The sequence below is a fragment of the Gobius niger genome (genome assembly GCF_951799975.1).
Source record: "Gobius niger genome assembly, chromosome: 21".
Lineage (NCBI taxonomy): Eukaryota > Metazoa > Chordata > Actinopteri > Gobiiformes > Gobiidae > Gobius > Gobius niger.
This window is the reverse complement of record NC_136872.1, coordinates 12293900-12316313: the sequence shown is the minus strand read 5'-3', so window position 1 is coordinate 12316313 and position 22414 is coordinate 12293900. Positions and strand designations below refer to the sequence as shown.

At 42.5% G+C, this 22414-nt stretch overlaps 1 protein-coding gene across 1 annotated transcript in view; it reads right to left on the bottom strand.

Moving 5' to 3' along the window:
* The window catches only part of LOC306980865 (glucosidase 2 subunit beta-like), a 167944-nt gene that overhangs the window by 100426 nt on the left and 45104 nt on the right, over positions 1-22414 (bottom strand). Inside the window, exons 9-10 of the mRNA XM_079580398.1 lie at positions 14981-15067; positions 1680-1746 (exon numbers count right to left, since the gene is read on the bottom strand). Coding sequence (XP_079436524.1) covers positions 1680-1746; positions 14981-15067 — 154 coding nt within the window. The remainder of the gene's footprint in view (positions 1-1679; positions 1747-14980; positions 15068-22414) is intronic.

Sequence of the window (22414 nt, the reverse complement as noted above, 5' to 3'; positions counted from 1 at the left end):
GAATAAATTCCAATTTGACTAATGTGTGGGACAATTACTTATGCGCCATTTAGGTTAAGCAATGTAAATGCAATACAGTTATTCATTTCTCTTCCTCCACTGCGAGACAATGTAGTAAATGCCACTATGGTAGTGAAACTATTTCAGTGATATAAATGGAATAAAGGGCCCAGCGAGTTTAAAAGAATATATATGACATTGACATCAACAACAGTTATAAACAACTAACAAATGCATGACAGGCTATTGTTCCTAAATGTCCATCAAACTGCATGTCTACTGAATGATCATTTTCATATTTATTCACTTTTCATACAGAACACATTGTCAGAGGTTTTGTTTCTAGGTAAAAATAAGAGCCTTAGCATGACAACGCCATGGTAACTCTAGCACACAGGAAAAGGGTTGAGATGAATGGGAACATCATGTAACCAGTGTCCCTGGCCTCGTCAAGTCAAGATAATTGGGAAAGATGTTTTCACACGTTGTGCTGGAACCACACACAGTGGCCACAAACAATATTTAGACTTCAGTTAGCCTGCATGTTAGAAGAAACTGTGTTTGTTCGAGCGAATCAAGCAAACAATCGGAGAGCTAAAGCGTCCAGCTATATTAATCATAAATACAATCAATCAAACACAAATGGATCATCTTGACTTGTAGTGTCATTTCAAGCTGGGGTCTGAGAGTGTGTCCCCGAAGATCCAAAAGTGGGCGATTTTAGGAGTGCCGACTCATAGTCTCAGGGAATCTCTGCCAAGCTCTAATCCAATCAAATAATTGAGAGCAAGGTGAATGAATACGTGCAATAAAATGTGTCTCTTTGTCAAATGTCCAAATCTATCAACACTTTAATGGTTATTTTATGTTGTATGGTTGCCCAGCATAGCAAAGGCCATATTTGCTCTGCCTGATCCTGTCTCTGAAAATAAGCAGGGAAGCCGAGGTGAATGTAGTGAATGGTTGGTTTGCAGTGGTCGGATGGTGCACACGGGTAGCCTCGCTTGTGTCTGTCAACCCTAGGGCAGCTGTGGCTACAATAGTATGGAGTGAATTAATAATGCAATGTAAAGCGTCTTTGAGTGTCCAGAAAAGCGCTATAAAAGACCAGTGCATTATTGTTTTAACATAGGCGATCAGTGACTATCAGCTTGAACCATCAGAAAACGTATTGAACAGAGCAATTATCCAACAGGTTCTGTATTTCTGCACATTTGTAATCAACATTCTCATCAACAGCAACTTGTTCGTATAAAATGTACAATATTGTGGCTTATTGCTTTCAAAACTTCTTAAGGATAACTTTAGATTGGTATTTGTGCATGATGCTCCCTTGCAAAGGAGGCGGGTTCATTATGCATGGATGAAACGGCAACATTCCTGGTATGATTTACTATGAGGGAACGACATAAAAAGTCAGTCAGAACAATATAGAAACACTACAAACTGCGAGGGAAAATGTTAAACCAAAGTCATCCCTTTCTCTAAACTCCAGCAGGATGTTTTATTACTGAAAAATGTCTAGTTTTAGTGCTTCGGTGCTTGAATGCTATCACTGCCGAAATCCCCTATGGACTCCGTTATGTACAAAGATCAGATGGCTCTATAGAAGCAAATGTAAGGATTTTCGAGAGGGTTTTGATGGCGCTGTGTTGTGCTTTAAGGTGAAATTTTCTTACCTCTATCAGCTGCCTTCAAATGGGGATCCTCACCCGCCAGCCCGCCTGCTCCGTGCTCGTCTTTGATCTGCCGGCGCATAATGGAAGCAAAGCAGAGAGGGGGGAAAGAGAACAAGGTCAAAGATCTGTACACTTACGAGGCCTTTCGCATCACCTGCATTAATGCACAAAGCGCACAAAAGGGCCACTGTACGTCTCTGCGCGCGAGTCGACGGAAAGGGAATCTAAAAGGAGACTCGAGCCCGTGACTGTAAGCAGACGGTTGTAACGCTTGATGTTGCAAGAGCGCGCGCTTCAGGAGGCTCCCAGGGGCCTTTGAGAGACAGTTAATGATGAAAGAAAACATGGTTGGATGCTCTTGTGTAGGTCGCAGGGGAGAGAAGGCGGCAACATCCAAACACTATTTTAGGTCTTAATTGTTTCCTTTTAGCATGACACGTTCGCTCGGCAAGATCCAAGTTACCTTTTCGGAAGATTTAAAAAGAGGGATAATCCTTCCAGAGTGCCAGAAATGTTGACGCTAAGTATCAAAATATTAGCTTAAGGGTTAGGGTTGTTGATGCTCGGAGGCAAAACTAAAACACAGATTATACTGACAGTGCATAGGAGAGAAACAGCCGCCAACACTGCATCATTTTTTTTTTTTTTTTATCCCCGGTGAGTTTGCCGGGATGACAAACGGTGACAAGGTACCCACATTTGGGACAAAGGAGATTCAGAGTTGGATGGCGCGACTCGCACGGCGCAGTCATATTTTTTTTTGTCGTCTTTCAGCGGCATGGAAATCAGACTGTACGCTGTGAGGGAAGTGAGAGGCGTTGCCAAATGTAACATCGGAGTCACAGAATTGGAGCAAAAAAAACAACCCCAAAAAAATAAATAAAATAAAGCTTAAGATGAGAAGCTGGATTCTTTGTGTGTGTGTGTGTGTGTGTGTGTGTGTGTGTGTGACCGAACTGGAGTGTAATGTGGCAGTTTTGTGGCATAGACCGAGGCCAGTTTGATAAATAGGCCAATGGGAGGCCGGACCACTCCACTACCGTGATAGATGGTCGCCAAAATGGAGTATTGATCGAGCCTGCATTATTTATTTTGCCTTTGTCCAGGTTAGAGTCCAATCTGAAACCCTTTTAAAGGAATACTAATAATATGTCAAAGAGCAGTATTTTATCATGGGGGCTAAAGTTTAAGAAAGTTTACTGCAGGATGTTCGGCCACTGTTTTAGAGGAATATTGTAAGAAACCCACATAGTAGATTTTCATCCAACTGTCTGTCCTTTTCATCTTTGAAAAAGTATTTTATACCATAAAGAGCAACTTTGGAAAGAGTGGCCAATTTCATTACAACACTTTCCCCTCTTTTGAATAGAGCAGCTGAAGTGAGGCAGGGCCAATTAAGCTCTACATTTTTAGGCACAAAGAATATGATTGTACCTAGACAGAAACCCAGGCAACAAGACTATGATACTGAAGCGTTGAGATAAATGTAGTCTGGCTTGCCACACAGTTTTCTCATTGTACTAGGAAGTTCTCAAACTTTTCGCACACCTTCTCCAGGAGCGGGTTGGAGCATCAGTAGACACTATACTATGAAGGGGAGATCGGTTGTATTTGCATTCATTAAGTACTGTCGCTCACATTACAAGCTGTTTTTGTCTGCATCCCTCTGCACAAACTCAAGAGTGCACAACCGCGGTATGGAGACACAAATAACGCAAGTATCCTCGCGACAATGGAGAGTGCTCACCTAGACGTCGCCTCGACAAGACAAGTGTCCAGCGGCGACGTGTATTGTTGCCAGAATAATGGAGGCAGCACTTCAAGCCCAATCTACCTCTTACTGAACATTCTTTATGTGTCCGGAAAGCTGCTCCACTTCTTGTTTGCGCCTAAAAAAGACAACGGCTACACAGCAAAGGCTTCGAGCTGCCCACTGTTACAATAAAACATCACTGAATAGCAAGCCGCTTTCAGAAACTGCACGCCTTTGAAGGATCTTTATTCCGCGGTTTCCAGAGACGTGTGTAACGATTTAGACGTACAATGGCTGCACCGGGGGTATTGCTCTGCTGAGATCTGGGCCCAGCGAATGAAAAGGGTTGCACACACAAATCCAGGAAGCTCCTAATTAATTGACAAGACGATATTTCGGAATTTATAATCATCAAACAGAATTCATTCTCTTCCCCCACCGCCATCCTTGCCAACCCACTTTCCCCGGCGACTTACTTAAGAGACTTATCTTATAAATACAGCCCTAATCAAAATAAATGACTAAAAGCTCGGAGGGAGTTGAAGGCAATACACATTTCCATCAGAGGAACTGATGCAATTCAAATAGCCACGTCGACTGGAGGTCCAAATCACACGGAATACCCACTTATGTAACACAGATGAAGGTTTTCTCAGCTACATGTGGAAGACCTACATTCATGACGTCTGTTTGTGAGCAGGGGTCCCACAGCGCCGCCTGCAATTGAGTCCGTACAGTTTATAGGAAAGAAAAAAGGTTAATATTTAATATGCCACATACTGCTTGCTCTATGTCTTTACACTATTTCTCTTTGTTGCCAACTGCTGGGCACGCACGTTACTTTGAATGTCTTCTACTATTGTAGCTCGACAAAACCTCAATTTCCTACCAGTCCCATGCCTGGATGCAAAGGAGGCTCTGCATATTGTGACACATTGAATGATGGTTGAGTGAGACTGTCAACTATCCTCATAATGATTCCCATCAAAGTTTTCTTTACTGTAAAATGATATTTAAGTTCCGCAGAGACAAAAAATGTAGGCTATATCTCGGAATAACAACAACTGAGAAAATTGAATATGGTTAGTGTGAAATGTTCCAAACTGCAACCGTATTTTCACAGTTACTGTATGACCACGCAACACAACAAAACAACAATGAACTTTAAGTTTGTTCTTCATGTAAAGAGTTTGAGCAGTTTAGCCCTTCTGAGGAATAGCACCACATGCACTATTCTATTGCTGATGCTCACTGTCATCAGGCTTCAGCTATATTCATTTCTCATATTTGCTTCATTGTTATTCCATCGAGCGCATCACATTGATACAAAGTGTCTAATCAGAGCAGCTTTTGATACTTGTTTTTCAGCTATAATAAAGATCCATGAAAAATGTCCAAGTTAGTCTACGTGTATGGTCTGTGAGGAATTCACGTTAAGCCTTTTCACACATTTTGGGGGTAGAAAGTGAGAACAATGTTGCTTGCTGCTTACGCCACCTCTCAACACTGTTGCTAATGCAAACTAAACTCCACTCTGACATTTGGGAAGGCCTCTGCGGAGCTCAACTGTTGGACATTAGAGAGGAATGGCGAGGCAATGTGGAGCCTGCAAAACCCCTTCTGCTGAGCGACACTCTCTACATGCCAATGAGGCTTTACACTATTATTGTCCACTTTATCTGTGGCCTCCAGATGTGACTCCCCCAGGGTCTTTTCAAATCTGCCACCTGACCAAACCAAACTGTATTGATACATATTAGTTTGACGCACCCCTCCTGGAACCGCCACCTTAACATGGTGGAGGGATTTGAGCACCCGAATGATCCTAGGGGCTATGTTGCCGGGGGCTTCGTGCCTCTAGTAGGGTCTCCCATGGCAAACAGGTCCTAGGTGACGGGTCAGACAAAGAGCGGTTCAGAAGCCCCTTATGAGAGACCAACAGGCCCGGTTTGAATCGTGAGGCCGTCCTTCTGTGGACCCACCACCTGCAGGAGGAGCCATAAGGGGCTGGTGCAATGTGATTGGGCAGCTCCAACAGCTGCCCCCACGACCCGGCAACGGACAAGTGGAAGAAAATGGATGGATGGATGGATAGTTTGACGCAGGGATCCGGTGTAATGGCCACCTGGCAACAGGCAGACCAGAAAGTGATTGACGCGTTATTATCAAGAGAAGTTATTAGAGCAAACAGGAAATATAGGATTCTCATAAAGACATAAAAAAGTCTAGGGAATTGGGATAGCAGCTTAAATAATGTCAATAAGAGAAACGACTGGTGCAAATCAACCACATCTACGGATCTGTTCTCCTGACGTTGGAAAGGTCAAAATAAGTATGTCAAAACAAGAAATGTAAACTCTTGTACTTGGGTAACCAATAGAGACGGCATACTCCTTTGTGACTGAATACTTCACCTGAATAGTGTCTATTTAGTAAAATTATATATGTATGTGCCTGATTTAGCCCACAGTACGAAGAACCTATTTTGGTTTTGGCTGTTTAATCTCTTATCATGGGTAGCAACAACAACTCAAGTCCCACGTTAATTCAACCTGGATAGACTCAGACAAAAGCAGAGATTAGGAAGATTTATTGACATGTATATGTATATTTTGGCGATCAGACCCCGGCGGTAGACATCGATGTATGTATGAAAGTCAGTATGGATAAACAGCTTGTAGTTAGGGATGTCTCCCCCGGAGCCTGGACACTGGTGGTGGTATGGAAGCCCCGTGAAGATGCAGCAGGGAGAAGCCGTGGATGGAAGAGGCGGAGATGGGGTGGAGGTGGGTCGCAACGCAGCTGGGAAGCGAACAAACCATGATTTCTGGGGCTTAAAAGCGGGACAGAGGACGACGATTGGCTGCTACAGAGGTGCAGCCCTTACGCTGATGGCTGAGGTGGAAGTGTGGCCCTCTCGGAAGCGGTCACTGGCTGGAGGTAGGTGACGCTGAATTTAGTCTACCAGGTTGAATTGGCTTCATTTCGACAGATATTCACAACAGCTTCCCTTCCTGTTGCAACAAGCCACACCATGCACGCGAGCATCATTATGGCCCATATCGTCAGATCTTGGTAGCTAAGCAGGGAGGGCCCGGTTGCATTTCTGTGTAGGGTTTGCATTCTTTGTGTTGGTTTCTCTTTCCCTGCCATTAAAAACATAAACAATAGGCCAGGGCGACTGACAAGTGTATTCATAAGTCCGACTGTGGGACGACAGATGTAAATTAGCATATATGGCTACAATTAGGCGAGGCACAACAACCATGATTTGAAGAACAACATACAATCAAATAAACAAAGAATTACCTACCATTGACTTTAGTTATGGAAGAGTGACATGGGTCTTAATGGCTTGGCTCGCAGAAAATTGTTCAGCCGAAGTTCAATTTGCATTCCGTCTTCTTGTCAGTGACCGGCTAAGGACCCACTGAGCTACTGCCGTCACTCAGACCAGACATCGGTTGTGTGTGTGTGTGGCTCTGTGAGGGTTAGAACAGTGACAGATGATGGCGGACGGCTGGTAACGCTGCCCACCAGGAAAGGCTCCATGTTTTGGGCCTGAGGCGGGCAGCTGCGCGTTCCCTCTCATCCGCACTTCCCCCCGCCCCCCCCCCTCTCCCGCTCTGCGCCGCTCTTCAAACACGGGACAAAGACACCCCGAGTGGCTTCCTTTTTTCCCCGTCGCCGAACATGGCTGCTGGCACTTTCCTCCAGCTTGCGGCGCGGAGTGCCACGGGTAGTTGAGTCACGGCAGTTTCAACAAGCAAGTCTTTTGATTAATTTTAATGGCGCTTCCGTAACAAAATCTTCCGCTAGGAGATCTTCCTCATTCTTTATTACATGTCTTGAGATGAGAGGGATTCTGTGCGAGACTTAAAGCAGGGTTCCATAATGACTGTATTTTTATTCACTTTGCACCTTTTACAGGGTGACTCATGTCTGCTGGGGGAACTATGTTTAGTCTACAGCAGCGCTAGTGTAGGCAAAGCTGCAATAAATGTCGAGTTTGTTTCAATTTGCGAACAACAAGGCAAGGCGTGAGTCAGGAAAATGGCTGTGCGAAATTCAAAGGGTGAAGGGCCAGGCAAATAAATAAGATTGCATAAAGCTATTACAGATAGAATAATACATTACAATATGAGGTTTTATGCCAATAGTGCTTTGCATATTCTCTACATAACCCTATTTCCAAACTTTTGTAGATCATCACTTAAATTGTAAAACAGTTTTAAATAATATATAAAAAATAGAAATTACAGGATTAGTTTTTGTACCACAAATGAGGTTAGCACTCATGAAAGTTGTACAGTACATCATGTGCCTTGGCCATTCTCCCTTACATGAAACCTCTCGTGCAGTACTGGGCTCAAGTTTGGCCAATTATAATTTGGGAAAAAGTAATTTCTTTTCATGCATGCGTCCATGTTGGATGGTCATCAACGAGAGAAAAAGTGGCAGCTTGCGCCACGAGTCACACTTTCAGGTCACGCCAGTTGGACGGCGTCTGGCCGCGTGACAGCGGTGAGATCCTGAGAGGAAGAACAGGAGAGGGAAAAAGAGCAGAAGGGGAGAACATGGCAGCAGAGGACTACCACTTCTTACATCAAACCAATGTTGTGACAACAGAGCCACGGAGCTGTCCCTGTTAACCGTGACACCATTCAGCTGCTCGTCAGTGCGCACGAGGCAAGGCGGAAGCCCACTGTACGCCGAGCCACAAACTGTTTATTAAAGCAGAGAGACGGCAGAGCGAGTGGGTGCAGCAGCAAAGTGAACATACTGTAGTCTTGTCAAATCGTTGGAAGCACCAAAAAAAAAAAGCCTGCATTTTCTCAACCCTCCATGAAATTGAATGTTCGGAAGGGAAATGAAGTGTGCCGTCTAATAACAGTAAACAAAGTCAGTGAGGCTTGAGCTGCAGAGATCAGATATTGAGTGTCGAGCAGAGGGGAAAGGCTATGATTTTATGAGCGCTATTGTTCGGAGTTTGACGCAGCGCTTCTTCAGATGAGTCAGACACAGAGGTGGCTTATGGAAAAAGACATATGGATTCACATCACAGAGGAGCCAGCAGTTTATCAAGTGCGTCGTGTCGCCAGTGTAAGACCACACTTCCCTTTTCCATAAAGTGATAAAACATGCATTAATGTACACATCAAAGACGCACACTTAACTTAAAACAGTGTGATCATATCATTAAGTGCTATAAATGTTGCAGTCTGGGCAAAAGCAGATTTGTGCCCATATGTTGGTATTTTTTACTGAGAGCATCAGATGGATCGGCAGAAGTTCTGTACTGAAATTTAAAGAAGCGGCTAAATGATCCGGAGCCAGGCTTGGGGATTGAAAGAGCGCTAGCATGAGCGTGACAGACGGAAAGAGAACAGAGAACAACGTCAGCAGATAAAGGAAAGCCTGTCTCCTAGCGGACATCAGCGCACGGGCCCGTCACTTGTCATGGCGTGCTGAAACTGAGGCAATGTGCCGCATGAAATATTTACTGAAGTTGTCTTTGCCTAAAAGGAGGATGGAGGGGGGTGGAGGGGGGAGAGAATGGAGGGGTAGATGAGAGAGATGGAGAGTCCCCCAAATGCTCTTGATGTCAGGCCTGGTTTTCGGGAAGGGGGGGGGGGCCCGGCGCAGACCTCAGCGGGGCGTCCATTAAATGTTCACACAAATGCACCCCTCGCCGCGCCACGCACTTCATCCGCCCGGCCCCAAAATACAAGGGTAATTCTGCCGCAGGCTCGAAATACCTCCTCCGAAATATCTACAGCACCAGCTAACGGCACTGATTTCACTCTGAGGAGAAAGGCAGCAGACAGACAAGTGCCGAACGAGAGATTTGTAAACTATGCGATGATGGCGGAGCTTCTGTAAAAGCTAATGTAGAGAAATAAAAAAAATCCTGACCCATTGAAATGAATGCAGTAAACAAATGAAATAATGTAAAAGACACTTTGCATAAAACTAGTAATTGCTGTGTGCTGCTTTCACAGACCTGCACTGACATTTACACGCTATTGGCGAAAAGTACTTTTTCACTGTACTTTTTATGTCACTACTTTTTATGTTGTTCGCGTTGATGTGTTGTTCTTTAATGATGTTATTGTGCGTGTCTTTATTGAATGACTTTTAATGAGGCGTGTTGACAAATTTCTGCCCTTTTGAGCAGACAATAAAGTTCTGTTCGATCCCAAAGAACACTAAATCTGACTATTAAGGAAGTATGGAAATATAACAAAGACTGCACATTGGAGCCACAGGTTTGAATCAGGTTTTAGCTTTTAGTCTCGTTTAGTACAGTTTATGCATAAATTATACAAAATGCACACACAGAAAACATTTAAAGGAACAGGCCACCGTTCTTCCATACTGAGATATGTTCTTACCTGAGCTTAGACGAGTTGATACGTACCTGTCTGGCCTTTGTGCGTGCCCTCAGTCACGCAAAACGACCAAAGATGTTCTTAGTATTTGGCCTCTCCCAATGTATTCCTATGGCTCCAAATGGGGGCGGAGTTGGAAGAGACCACGCTCTTCCACGGGCACGCAAAAAGACTAGACAGGTACGCATCAACTCGTCTAAGCTCAGGTAAGAACATATGTCAGTATAGAAGAACTGTGTGCCCTCAGTCACGCAAAAAGACCAAAGATGTTGTCAGCATTTGGCCTCTCCCAGTATATTCTACAGCTCCAAACAAAGTGAACCAAGAAGCGACCAAGCTCTTCCACGGACAGGCACAAAGACCAGACAGGTACGCATCAACTCGTCTAAGCTCAGGTAAGAACATATCTCAGAATGGAAAAACTGTTGCCTGTTCCTTTAATACTCATCTTGCACCTTCCCACGTGCTATGACACCATGACCAAACTCCAAATACAACATTTATTTGAAGAAGAAAAAAAAAACACTTAATGGACTTAAGGTCATGATGGGAGACGCTGAGATTCATTGACAAAGCCAGCTTGCAATAGCAGGTCCCATAAAGGCCATTGTGATGAGACGGCCTTGGTTGCTATGAATTCCATACGTATGCAACACGGTGAAAACATGGCACTGGTTGCTTCACCAACACCATTACAAGGTCAAATGTTTCACCTGCCGCATTCTCTCTTCATCATGAGCACTTCCCTTCAATCGAGCACGCACATGAAAGATCGCCTTGCATAAATGAACCCTTTTTCCTGTTTATGAAAAATACATATGTACCTGTACGCCTGTCAAAGCAGGAGCCGTGCGTGTTGTGACAATGAGGGCCCATTAATGAAACGGTGTACTTTTAAAGTCGGTGTAGGGAGGCACTTATAAACATGCAAATGAGGTAGACAGGTTTTTGCATATATTAATGGATAAATAAATGAAAAATATATGGCGATGAATTTTTTAAAAGGTGGGAACAAATAAACTAGGTGACACTGGCGGGAACACGGTTTTGAAACATGTTGAGCCTTGAACATGATAGTACCTGGGAATTCACTCATCTAAGTTTAATTAAGGTTTGTAAAGCATTTCTGGTGAAAATGAATCACATGAACAGGTGATGCTTGTTTCATCAAAAAACGATGCCAAAGAAGCAGTGCGTGGGAACTCGTGTGGAACATATAAAGTTGTGGCCATGGCTATGCCGGCTGAAACGCGTTGGTGTGTATTTTGATTGAAGGCCATATTACAGTAAAGGCTTTCATAGCACACAGAGCGCCTTGGTTTGTATTATCTGTGGCTACATTATCAATTTTTTACATGAATGATTATTTCATGGTGCTAGATAGAATGCATACTTTTAGAGAATATATAGGGCAATTGGTTTGCAATGTGTAGTGACAGTTACAGAAAAGGTGAATAAGCTGCCACAGATAGCTAAAGACGGCCTCTTTATCTATCGCTCACAAATAACCACAATTGAGGGGAAAACTAGGAGGATAAAGAACACCTCACCTATTACCCCAACACTATTTTAACAAGAATTATGGATGTATTTTGTACCAAATAAAGGTACAGACACATGGAGAGAAGCAAAGTGGTTCAACAGGCCATGAATACATGAATATGCTAACATTAGCTTCGTGCTACAAGCTAACGGCTTACTTTGAGTGTCGTTATTTTACTTCTAGAGGGCAATCTGCTCTGTAAAAATATTCATAACAACCCGATTTTGACTTCACTCTATTTGTATGCTAAAAATGGCAGAAAATGTCTAAAAGAGTGAGTAAAACATTTCCATGACTGACTTGCTTAGTTTGCCGTCTGTATCTATTTACAATCCAATCTGTGTGGCCAAGATGCTCTACTCATTGACACAATTATGCTATAATTGTTAAATAAATACATAGTAAATAAATAAATATTGGTAACTAGCATAATAACTAATACAGAAATACTAGTGGTGCTTAAATACAGGTCTGTAACTAATTAATCGCAACTAATCGCATTTTAATCAAAAAACAAAAACAACAATTTCTTGCACTTAAATTATTCAATAATTAGATAGAAACATGAGTTCAACAAGAAATGTATTTATCATTGTTAATCTATATAGTTATTCAAGTAATGGAGGCAAAGTGCATTTATAGCTATTTAGCTTTCAAGTGTTTTAGGGACTCTGATCCCTCATGTATCTTGTAGAGAACATTAAACAGTTATAATAATGCCACATCTATATAAATATAAATAAATAAATAAAGCAAAAGGGCCATAAAACAGCGCCTTTAAGTGTTTAACAATTGCAGTAAACAGAAATCAAAGTGCCATTTCTTATGACAGGGTTAGGGTTATTGTGGCTCAGAGTGGGCGTGGCTGGAGCGTTTGTTTGAGGCTAACGCTAACATTAGCATCGAGGACGTCTCTGTGTTTGTCCCAACATGTTTTGCATTGAGATGGTATTTTTGACTTGTCTATAGTCCCATCAGGATGATTTTTTAAACAAAACTGAGTCCTCAACGGGCTGAGTGAAGTGTCTTCGTCCATTGCTGTCGTGGGCGGTTGTGCGTCAGATATACGGGCGTACCATATACACGCAAATAGAAAAGTTCCGGCTCGGGAATTCCGGCTTGAGGGGGAAATCCGGGGGTAATACGATTAATTGCGTTTAAAAAAATGTACGCGTTAAAATCTTTGTAATTAATTACAAAATTAACGCGTTGAAGTCCCACCACTTATAAATACACAATATTGTTTACTTACTCCCCCCCATGGCTTAAGTTACTAACTTTATGCAATGACAATGCAAATATAATCAACCTTTGGATTTCTGACATTTTTACCAACACAAACTTATCTTTTAAATTTACTGCCAACAAAAAACTAACCAAGATGACCCAAGGCCAAGTTTCTTGCCAGGGATTCAAAAGTCCCTCCATGGTTTTCTCTTAAAGTGCTACTGGATCTTTTTCTCAACATATGTCCCAAAAGGTAGAACGCACTGTTGGAAATACTTACAAAATAAACTGCACAGCCTTGTATGAGCTTTCCCTTTCGCATACAAACTCCTATTTCACATAGAAATTTCAATAGCATGCATCTCTGCTACATTGCTGTCCCCGAAACGAGAAATGAAACCGGCTTTTGAGTTCGCCCGTACAAAACAACACACAAACCCACTCCACTGGAACCGTGGCTTGACTCTGGGAGCTTGAAAATATCCAATAGATCTTATAACCAGAGAAATACTTTCACCCGGGAAACACCGATATTGCGGCAGATTCCGTGGTGGAGATAGCGGCTGTAATGTGGCTACTCGTGCCAACAATAGCATTTCCAATCCGGGTGTATTTTCTCAATGATGTTTCCAGAGGACGGTGGACACGAGTTTGCCTTATAATTTACATTCTGTGATGGAGCAACAGCCAGATAAGCCAGGCGCACGGTGAAATCTAATCTGAAGCTCAATGTTTTTTTTCCCCCGTTTTTTTTTTTTTTTTGTCTATGGAAATGACTGGCTTCTTATCGGTCCGAGCGGGTTATTTGAGCAGATTCGGCGCTGTGGCTTAGAGAAGGGACTCAATCACCGCCGCCTGCCGATAGCCCTCACTTTGGTCCTCCTCCGCTCTCATCTTTTTATCTGGAGGAGCGGAAATGAAAGGATGCTATCTCGCGCCGCTCTTCGTCCCCAGTTCAGGAGACAGAGAAGCGCGGGCCGTTTTCTTTTTAGGGCCTGCAGATAAAAATGTGGTTTATAAACTTGTTTTTCAGAAAGTCATATGTGGGTATTAGATGGACTCCAAAATGAAGAGAATCAATATGAATACACTGCCTGGGTATAGAAGTAGCAATCTAGCATTAGCGCTGTTGAAGAGGCCACACCCAAAAATAGTCTTTTAATTGTCTCTTTATGATGCTTTAAAGGACACTGCAAAATGTACTTTTTTCAGCTTTTAGCCATGTCATAACATCGTTCTCATAGTCAAAAACATACTAGTAGTGTCATTCACGCAGATTTGGGTATTCCTGTTCCACGATGGTCTTTCTGTTGAAAGCGATCTAATCAGTATTTCCGGAACAGAGTCAGAGATTTAAGTCTCATAATCCATGACTAGGCCTGTTCTGCACTCAAAATGTGTTCATACCGGTGCCATGGATTTGCTCCACTGCCGTTAGATGAAAGTGAAAGCATATTTGCACTATTTTCATAATGTGTCATTCCCACTACTGCCTGTAGATGGCGCTTTATGCCAATTTGAAATCCTGACCAGACCTATAACGCGGTCCCCAACCGGCGGACCTGGGTCCAGACCCGGAGCTCCAGAGGCTTTAGTCCAGACCCCAAAGCCTTGTCATCCTCTCAGTATACTTCATTCCTAAGGCTGAATTAAATATTATTTAAACAATTTGAATAACATTGAAATACAATGGCAAAATTATTGATTCATTGATCGGCTATACAACCTGAGCTCATGTTTTAACAGTTTGGGGACCTCAGGCTGATTTACTTGGGGACCCCTGCCCTATATGGACATGCATGGACTTTCCTGAATTTCCCACATTTTCTTTATTATTTCACTGTTGGCGACTCATGAAATATAAATGAATGCAGACAATGGTGTACTGTGAAATGTGAAGATAAATAATGGACACTTTACAAAATTCTGGTACAGTTGTGACAGCAGCTCTTGTGACTTGTGCGGTGACAAAATAATACTGTAATTAGCACGTATTGATTTTTTTTCTTCTTCTTCCTTTTCAATTGCAAGAAAACTACAAGCGTCGGAGAAGGTCAAGAGAGAGGTTTTAAGAATAACGTGATTTCAAACTGTGTGCTTGAACAGACAGTGATCAATAACATATACGGCTTGAGATAATAGTAACTAAGACCCAAAGTAGTGAAGAAGTCTCCTGGAATGGGCTGCTCCCATTACATAGATAAGGATAAAACAATGCTTGAGGTCTTGACATTTACTATCTAGACCAGGCGCACATTGAATTTGGCCTATACTTCTTCTAAGAATATCCCCACTTCATGTCATCCCGTGGAAATTAAACCGGTAAAAATTGCCAATTTGTAAGACTAAGGGGAGCGCGGCGAGGACGTGGGTGGTTGGCGCTCACCTTCACACTGTCTCCGCTTGTCAGGATGTCCCACAGCGTGTTCCGAAAAGTGCTCAGATCCATGCGGTGCCCTCCTCCCAACAGCGTCTGCAAGACAAGAGAGATTTTTTTTTTTTTTTTTTCACTTTAGATCAAACTAAAGCGAATACAGCAACATGAGCAGCTTTAAACATTTAAGAGGCATGTCAAAAGGGGCATGTAGGATCATTAAATGTGCAAAAAGAGGCTACGGTTGATCTCTACAGTCGCCCCATGTATACAAACCTTTTCTATGCTTTTGAAATCTCTATCAAACCCAACGCGTAACCTCTCCCACAAGTGTTCGCAGCTGCGGAGAGGCACTTCTGACATGTATATGAGGAGGCGCACGCAATCTCCCATCTCCAGGTCGAAGGCTCATTGACCCTACAGGCCCCATAAGAAGTGCATTATGTGATGAAGAGTTTTCCATTCATCTAATCACTCATCGCTACTTCCTATCATAACTGGGACTGACCATAGATTCCCCAGGTACGATACGGTACCCCCGTCGCCCATTTCAGTCACAGTAACATTCCTGATTGCGACAGAACAGGTATTCATGTAAAAATAACCAAATTACCACTGCGACGGCTTCGCTCCTGATGACAAAGAGAGCAATCAAAAGACGGCTATCCAAAAAAAAAGGCATGCGTCGTGTTTTAATTTACACTTTACGGCATTGAATCGGGGTAAGGCAGCAGCAAAGCATTCATCACACCGGAGAGGTCTAGTCGAACAGATATACCGCGTGTTTTAATTCACGGGAGGACAAACGCATCACTCCTCCTCTGTGAATAAACATCGGGCTCAGAGGAAAAGAGGCGAAATACTGACAAGCGAAATTAATCTGCCGCTTTTGGCCAAGTGCAATGGAAGTCAGTGAAGCGGTGCGCGCCGGTGGATGCCTATCAGTCACAAGGTCTTCCAAATAAAAATTCTGAATGGGATCCAGAAAAATAAGGAGAGGTGAGGGACCTGTATATTTTAGTTTGGAGGTAAATGCTTTGCAACAAGACAATGAGCTGGCGCCTCACAGCAAGACGGTGCACGGTTCGATACCCAAGGCTGCGGTGGGGCCTTGCTGTAAAGAGTATGAATGATCTCCGTATGTCGGTTTCCATATTTTTACATACTTCAACAAGAAGAAAGAGCATGGCAAAGATCCTAAAAGGTGAGTCCGCCAGGGGCACAGAGTATGAAGGTGTTTGGCTGTTTATCCATCTGAAACAGTGTCCCCTGGAGGCCATTTTGGCAGAACGTATCACAGCGGGCACTGACCTTTAGACACTATGCACAATTAAGCATAAACACAAGCCAGGGCTTGGACATTTAGACTGAAGGCAGGAGCTGTGAATCACCTTGGAAGTTTAAAAAAAAAGTTGTTTTGTGCTTAGGTGAGCGTTTCAAAGAAAAAGAGAAACCCGTTTAGAGCGGTCCTCTGTGTGCAGAGAGAGCAAATGAGCTCAATGTGCCGTGTTTGTGGCTGAAGTGAGCGTTTGGTCTTCTGACTCTCTATTGATGGTCAGGCCTTTGTGGAGTGGAGCATTCTAGACTCTTGTTAGGCGAAACTGTTAAACTTGCAGTTCAAAGACGATCCAAAACTGCAAACCATCAGTCTAACATTTAATCAGACATAGAGGCATTCAGGCGCTCTTAACCCTGGATGCATGAGGTCAGCCTCGCTATTATATAATGTTAGTAAAAAAGATATCGGCTATAAATCCACTGAATTTGATATTGAAAGAAATAAGATATCAGCCATCACAGACCTTGTAAAACAGAAGTAATGTTGGTCAATAACTAGCTGTAGTGACAGCAAACTGATTACATTTTAAGAAGAAAATGTATCAGGATTTGACACTGCTTTCATTTAACTCTTTATATTGAAAATGAAAAGATCTTTTTGAATGCAGGTTTGCACATTTTTAAATGGTCAATGCCGTGGCGCCCCATTCTAGGTTTTGACATACAAGCTCAACGATCATAACATCCAAAAAATTAATGGAAAGACTGACATTTTTTTGATACTCTTTTTGTATGCGAGAAAAAAAAAGTTTAGATTTTTAAGTAGTTTAAGTAGTTTCACTGAATTTCACACAGTCTCCACACAAGCCCCTCCCACTCCCTCCTCCTGCTCCCCTTCGCTGTGCAGCTGTTTCAATAGAGAAAAAGAAGAAAAAACAGTCCAGCCTGTGTGACTGCAGTAAGGCGATGGCGAGTTTATTACCTTGGTGATAAGAGAGATTAAGCTTAGCAAGAGATATGCAGGACCTCAGGAGGAGTTTTTTGGGAACAAGAAGAACATTTTTGGGAGCTGTCGCCACAGTGCTAAGAATAGCCACTGGAGAAGATCTGAAGACTACTGAAAGATGCGCGAGCGGCTCGAAATTCAACTCCCGGTATGTTTTTAATGAGAAAACAACTTAACGACATGGTAATACAGATTTAAAAGACCCTTTAATGTAATGCTACAGGCTCAGTTTCTCATGTTATCAAGTCACCTGCTCCACGAGTGAGGAAGAAGCTGACATGTACTGTATGCTACCAAAACATTACACAAAGATATTGCATTATATTAAGGGAGAGAGATCAAATAACATGGCTGCATACTGTGCAATGTTATTTGATAGAACTCGCCCGTCCCTGAAGTACAGTTCCACTTATATCAACCTGGCGAGAGCATATTGAGTTTCTTGTTTGCAATTATGAAGCGGATCGCCTTGCAAATATATGGAAACAGCACAAACAAAAGAGATTTATTAATACGAACCACCCACTCGCTTTAAAGCTATGCGTGTGCTCATAGTGAAAGCGCATGACAGACAAGTAATAATGCTGCCAGAGAGTGTGTCCGTTTGCCTAATCCAACCATCTCAGGCTCTCAATTTGACTCGTTATCTGTGGAAGTTGCATCTGCACAGCGTGTCGTCCGGTTTTGAAAAAGCACGGGCTTTAAAGTCGCCGGGCGGAAAATGAGAACATAGAGACAAAATAATAGAAGTTGAAGAAAGATTTCCCATGGTAGCCAAAGCGTCGGAGCTGATAGTGAGGCGTGCCAAAGATCTCCAGAGTCCAAAAGTTCCATTTAAGGCCAAAATGAATTTTGTCAGACAAAAAATTCTGGGTGCAAGTGACTCTCCAACTCTGAGGGGCGAATGGGGGCACATTTTGATGGTATTTTTATTAGGCGGCGTGACATGAAAGCAGCATTTCTACATAGTGTGGGTGCAGAATCGATACTTGATTTTAAAAGGAAAGGTGAATGTATTGTCTGTAGTCTCCATTGAAAACAAAACTAGTACTTCTGTGAATCAGTTAATGCCAATCAATGTAAAACACGGCAATGGGCCGAGTCTGTTAAACATTAAAGACATGAATGCTCAAAAACGGCCTGAATGGCTGTTTCAGACACTTCCGTAGTTTTTTTGTTGTTCAAAGACAATTTAGACCAGTAAGGTAAATCACCATTGCTCATCATTCATCAACATATTTGACACTTTGTGTTAGGGGTGGACCAATCCAATGGTATCGGATATCGGATATTGGAGCCGATACTGAAAAAAAATACGATTACGGGTATCAGCTACAAATATCCGATACTGAACCGATGCTGAACCGATGCCGAACATGCTGCATATCATTGTAATGCTAAGAACCAGGGGAATCCAAATGCTGTGTTAGTTTCAGATCGCCGTCCAAAATGCAGCGGTTAGCATCAGTATGCTAAAGCTAGTATGCTAACAAAAACTAATCAAGGCTGAAACAGAAACTAACATAGAAATACCTAAAGTCGCCTTTTAGTTTAAGAAATAATTGATCTGATCTTGTAATGATCAGATCACTCAATGTGAGTTGCTTATATTAATGTAATATAAAGCCTGTGTTATACCAAAGGATGTTTAGCGTAGAAAAGTCCAGTGATCCTTAAATGTTTATCCAAGGGTTTATCAATAGATATAATTGATCTGCAATATCATTACAATAAAATATGACTTTATTGATCTATAAATGGAGAAAAGAGAGTTTTGAGAAAGTGGTATCGGTCAATATCGGGCATCGGCAGATACTCAAGACCCAGTATCGGGAGCAAAAAAGCTGGATCAGTGCATCTCTACTTTGTATTATGACTTTCTTCATGTGCTAAGATATTTCTGTGTCTTGTAAACCATTTGGTTGTAATAATCCATGTTTGTTTCCCCATCACAAGAGTAAAGTGAGCGAGAAAGTCGAGCGCCAATAGCTTTCTCCTACATCTGGCTCATAGCATTCATGTCAGTCAAAAAGGATACCATAGGAGACGAGTGAGCCATAGGGACATAATGAATGATGCCATACTGCGACAGCTTATTAAAATGGCGCTGGAGTACGGAAGCATTTGACAAACTAAAAGCATGTTTACTGTAATTGTGACTTAAGCGTCAATTAATACCCCCTGAAGCCGATAAGCTACATAATAGTTGTGCAATGTAGCAGTCTGATTAGGCCACCCAGGGGGAAACAATTAAAGCAAAGCCAAAGTTAATATTCTGGCTAACTCACCTTATCTGCCCAGGCCTAATCTCAAAAGGGAACACTAATGCACTTCAGTTCAGAGCTTATCCCTGATGTTATTCTGCAACTGAGGCACATCCACATTGTTTACTAATGGCCGCTCCAGCATTATCTACAATTAAGAAGTTGATTGCCTGCTTGGGAGGTTGGTTCCAATGGTAAATTGTTGGAGATTTTTATGGGATTTTCAGAAAAGGTCGGCAAAGGGCAGGGAATGAAATTATGGCTTTATCGCCTTTTAATAGTTTGTTGAGGCTTTCATAGTTGCACAGGCTTAAAATACAAGGAAGGCAGCATTTCCACTTTAATCGGGAGAGCCAAGAGGAAAGGCCAAAATATATGTTCAACGCAAATTCAGTGGTCAAGAGATCAGTGGGTCATCACAGCTGTCACCTCAGGACACAACTCCATTCATGACAAGATGCAACCCCCAAAAAATTAAAGACTTGAAGTTTGAAGAGTTGCCAGGATTCTATTATGTCAAAATATTGTATTCCTAATGGACAAACAGGCTGAAAATCAACTACTATAAAAAATACTATTTAAAAAAAATATGTAACCACAGAGATTTTTGGTAAAGACCAACAACCCACTTCAGCATTTTCAGAGTCGTGGGCAATACAACTTTTGAAAAGCTCATCACTAGTCGACCGTATTAGTCTCCATTTTGTTTTCACCTTCTCACCTTTCTGGAAGAAATGATCCCAAAAAACAAGTGACATTTCCTAAATGTTACTTGCCGCTTTTTTTTGTGTTTTTTTTGCGAGATTAGGTGCACAATACCCCCTAGGTTGGTAATTAAAACACAATTTTGGTGAAACTTTTAGTAGATCCAGCAGCACTGAAAATGTGGCCAAGTCCCAAGGGAGAAAGTTTCCCTCGAATTTTAATGATTTGTGCAGAAGAAAAAAAAAGGAAAACAGAAATATCACAACACACATCAGCTTTTTTTTTCCAGAAGTGAAGCAGTGAAATTTGGCATTTTATCGGCGTACACAATGCCAAAATATCAGAAGGTTCCTGAGGGGATTTATTTGCATATACAGTGCAAGAAAAAACAATATTTTTTTTCCAACTGTCAGTCGCTGCCGTTACTGCGAGTCAGCGCTATTCTCTGTGCGCTTTAGCTTAGCCTTTAGCATGTGTTGTGTTCTTCAACCATGCTAATGAGTTGTACCTCTCTCCACTAAAGATAAAAGCAAAGGTAGACGCCTGGATCAATAGTCAGTAACGCACCAGTCTATATTTTGCTCATCCGGGCACTGGGAACATTTCATAAAGGCCATAGGGTCGGCTTATCACGGAGCTAAATGCCAATGTAATTATTAGTGTCTGGAGATAGAGGAGAACGGAGGCACATCCTGAGGCAGTACACCATATTTAATTAATAAATGTCACTCTGTGGTGGGCGAGCGGGTGGTGGGGAGGATGGGGCGGAGAGTGGGGGGGGGGGGGGGGGGGGGGGGGCGTGAGAAAAGGAGAAGAAGAAGAAGAGGGGGCGGAGTGACAACAAACGCTGATCCTAATGCAAGTACAGAAAGCAGATGTAGGCGCCACAACAAACACGAGACGGAGATTAGCTGAGTACAGGAACATGAGCGGACGGGTGGTGGCTGTTACGCAGACGCGGAGAGGAAGAGATGGCAGCTCTTCCTACGCTATAGGCTATATGCATGAATGGGTTCTTTTGCCACGATGCATGTTCAATTTGGAAGATGGATAAGAATAGGGCTGCACAATATGAGAAGAAATTGTGATTGTTGAGAGGACAACATCCTCGATATTGCGATAACATGACCAGCTGCTTTTCATCCAGTTTGGCGTCCCCAGGCTGTGAAGTTACGCAAATTTATGTGATTATTTCAATGCTTTGCTAAACCACGTCACCAGGGTATCTCTTTCATAAATAAAACATAATCCGTTTGATATTTTTCAAAAAAGTATGGCAAAACAAGAACAAAAAGGTTAAGTCAGAACCAAAACAAGGCTTAAATGCGACGGTGGCGCAGAGAGTAGAGCGGGTTGTCTTGTGATCGGAGGATCAGCGGTTTGAATCCCACAGGTGCACACTGTCATTGTGTCCTTGGGCAAGACCCAAGGCCTCCAGTGTCTGCGTACACTGGTGTATGAATGAGAATGTGAATGGGTGAGCAGTTCCTTAATGTAAAGCACTTTAAGCGCCTAAGGCGCTACAAAAATGTGACCATTTAAATGGAACTAAATTATTAAAGCAGTACTAAGTAACTCATGATCCTAGAGGCCATAAGCGCCACTGCAGGTGTCATAGCATGTTACGTTTTTTTTACTCATTAATTGTTTGTGAGAGTAAATACTACCCTGACAGAAAAGACAAAGGGAGAGAGGGATATTGTACATCCAATTACACAATTGAGGTTTTTTTTTTTCACTCAAACTTGGCTGTAAATACTGCTTAAGTGGCGCCAGCCCACAGTTAGCTTTGCCCGTTAGCCTGTTAGCTTCTTCTTCGTGATTCCATTAGTGTGTATTGGGCCTCCAAACCGGTGCAGGAAAGCTGCAATTGTGGTTTTCTGGCCAGAGACACCGGGGGGATGAAAGACCCTCCAATCATCCCATCAACACTTGTATTTCCCCCAGAGGGACTACGAAAAGGATTTATTAAGATAAACAACTTACTTAGTACTGTTTCAAAATTAAGATAATCATGACAAAAGCCGAACGTGCTGTTGAGTTTATGACCTGACCTTGCTCAAGAAGCAGAACAGAATCTGAACATGTACGATATCACCAATAAGACCGAACACATCCCATTGCAAATTGTCAACCAGATTCACCTTAGGCTTGGATTTTCATTACATTTCTTTCATGATTTTACATCTTGAG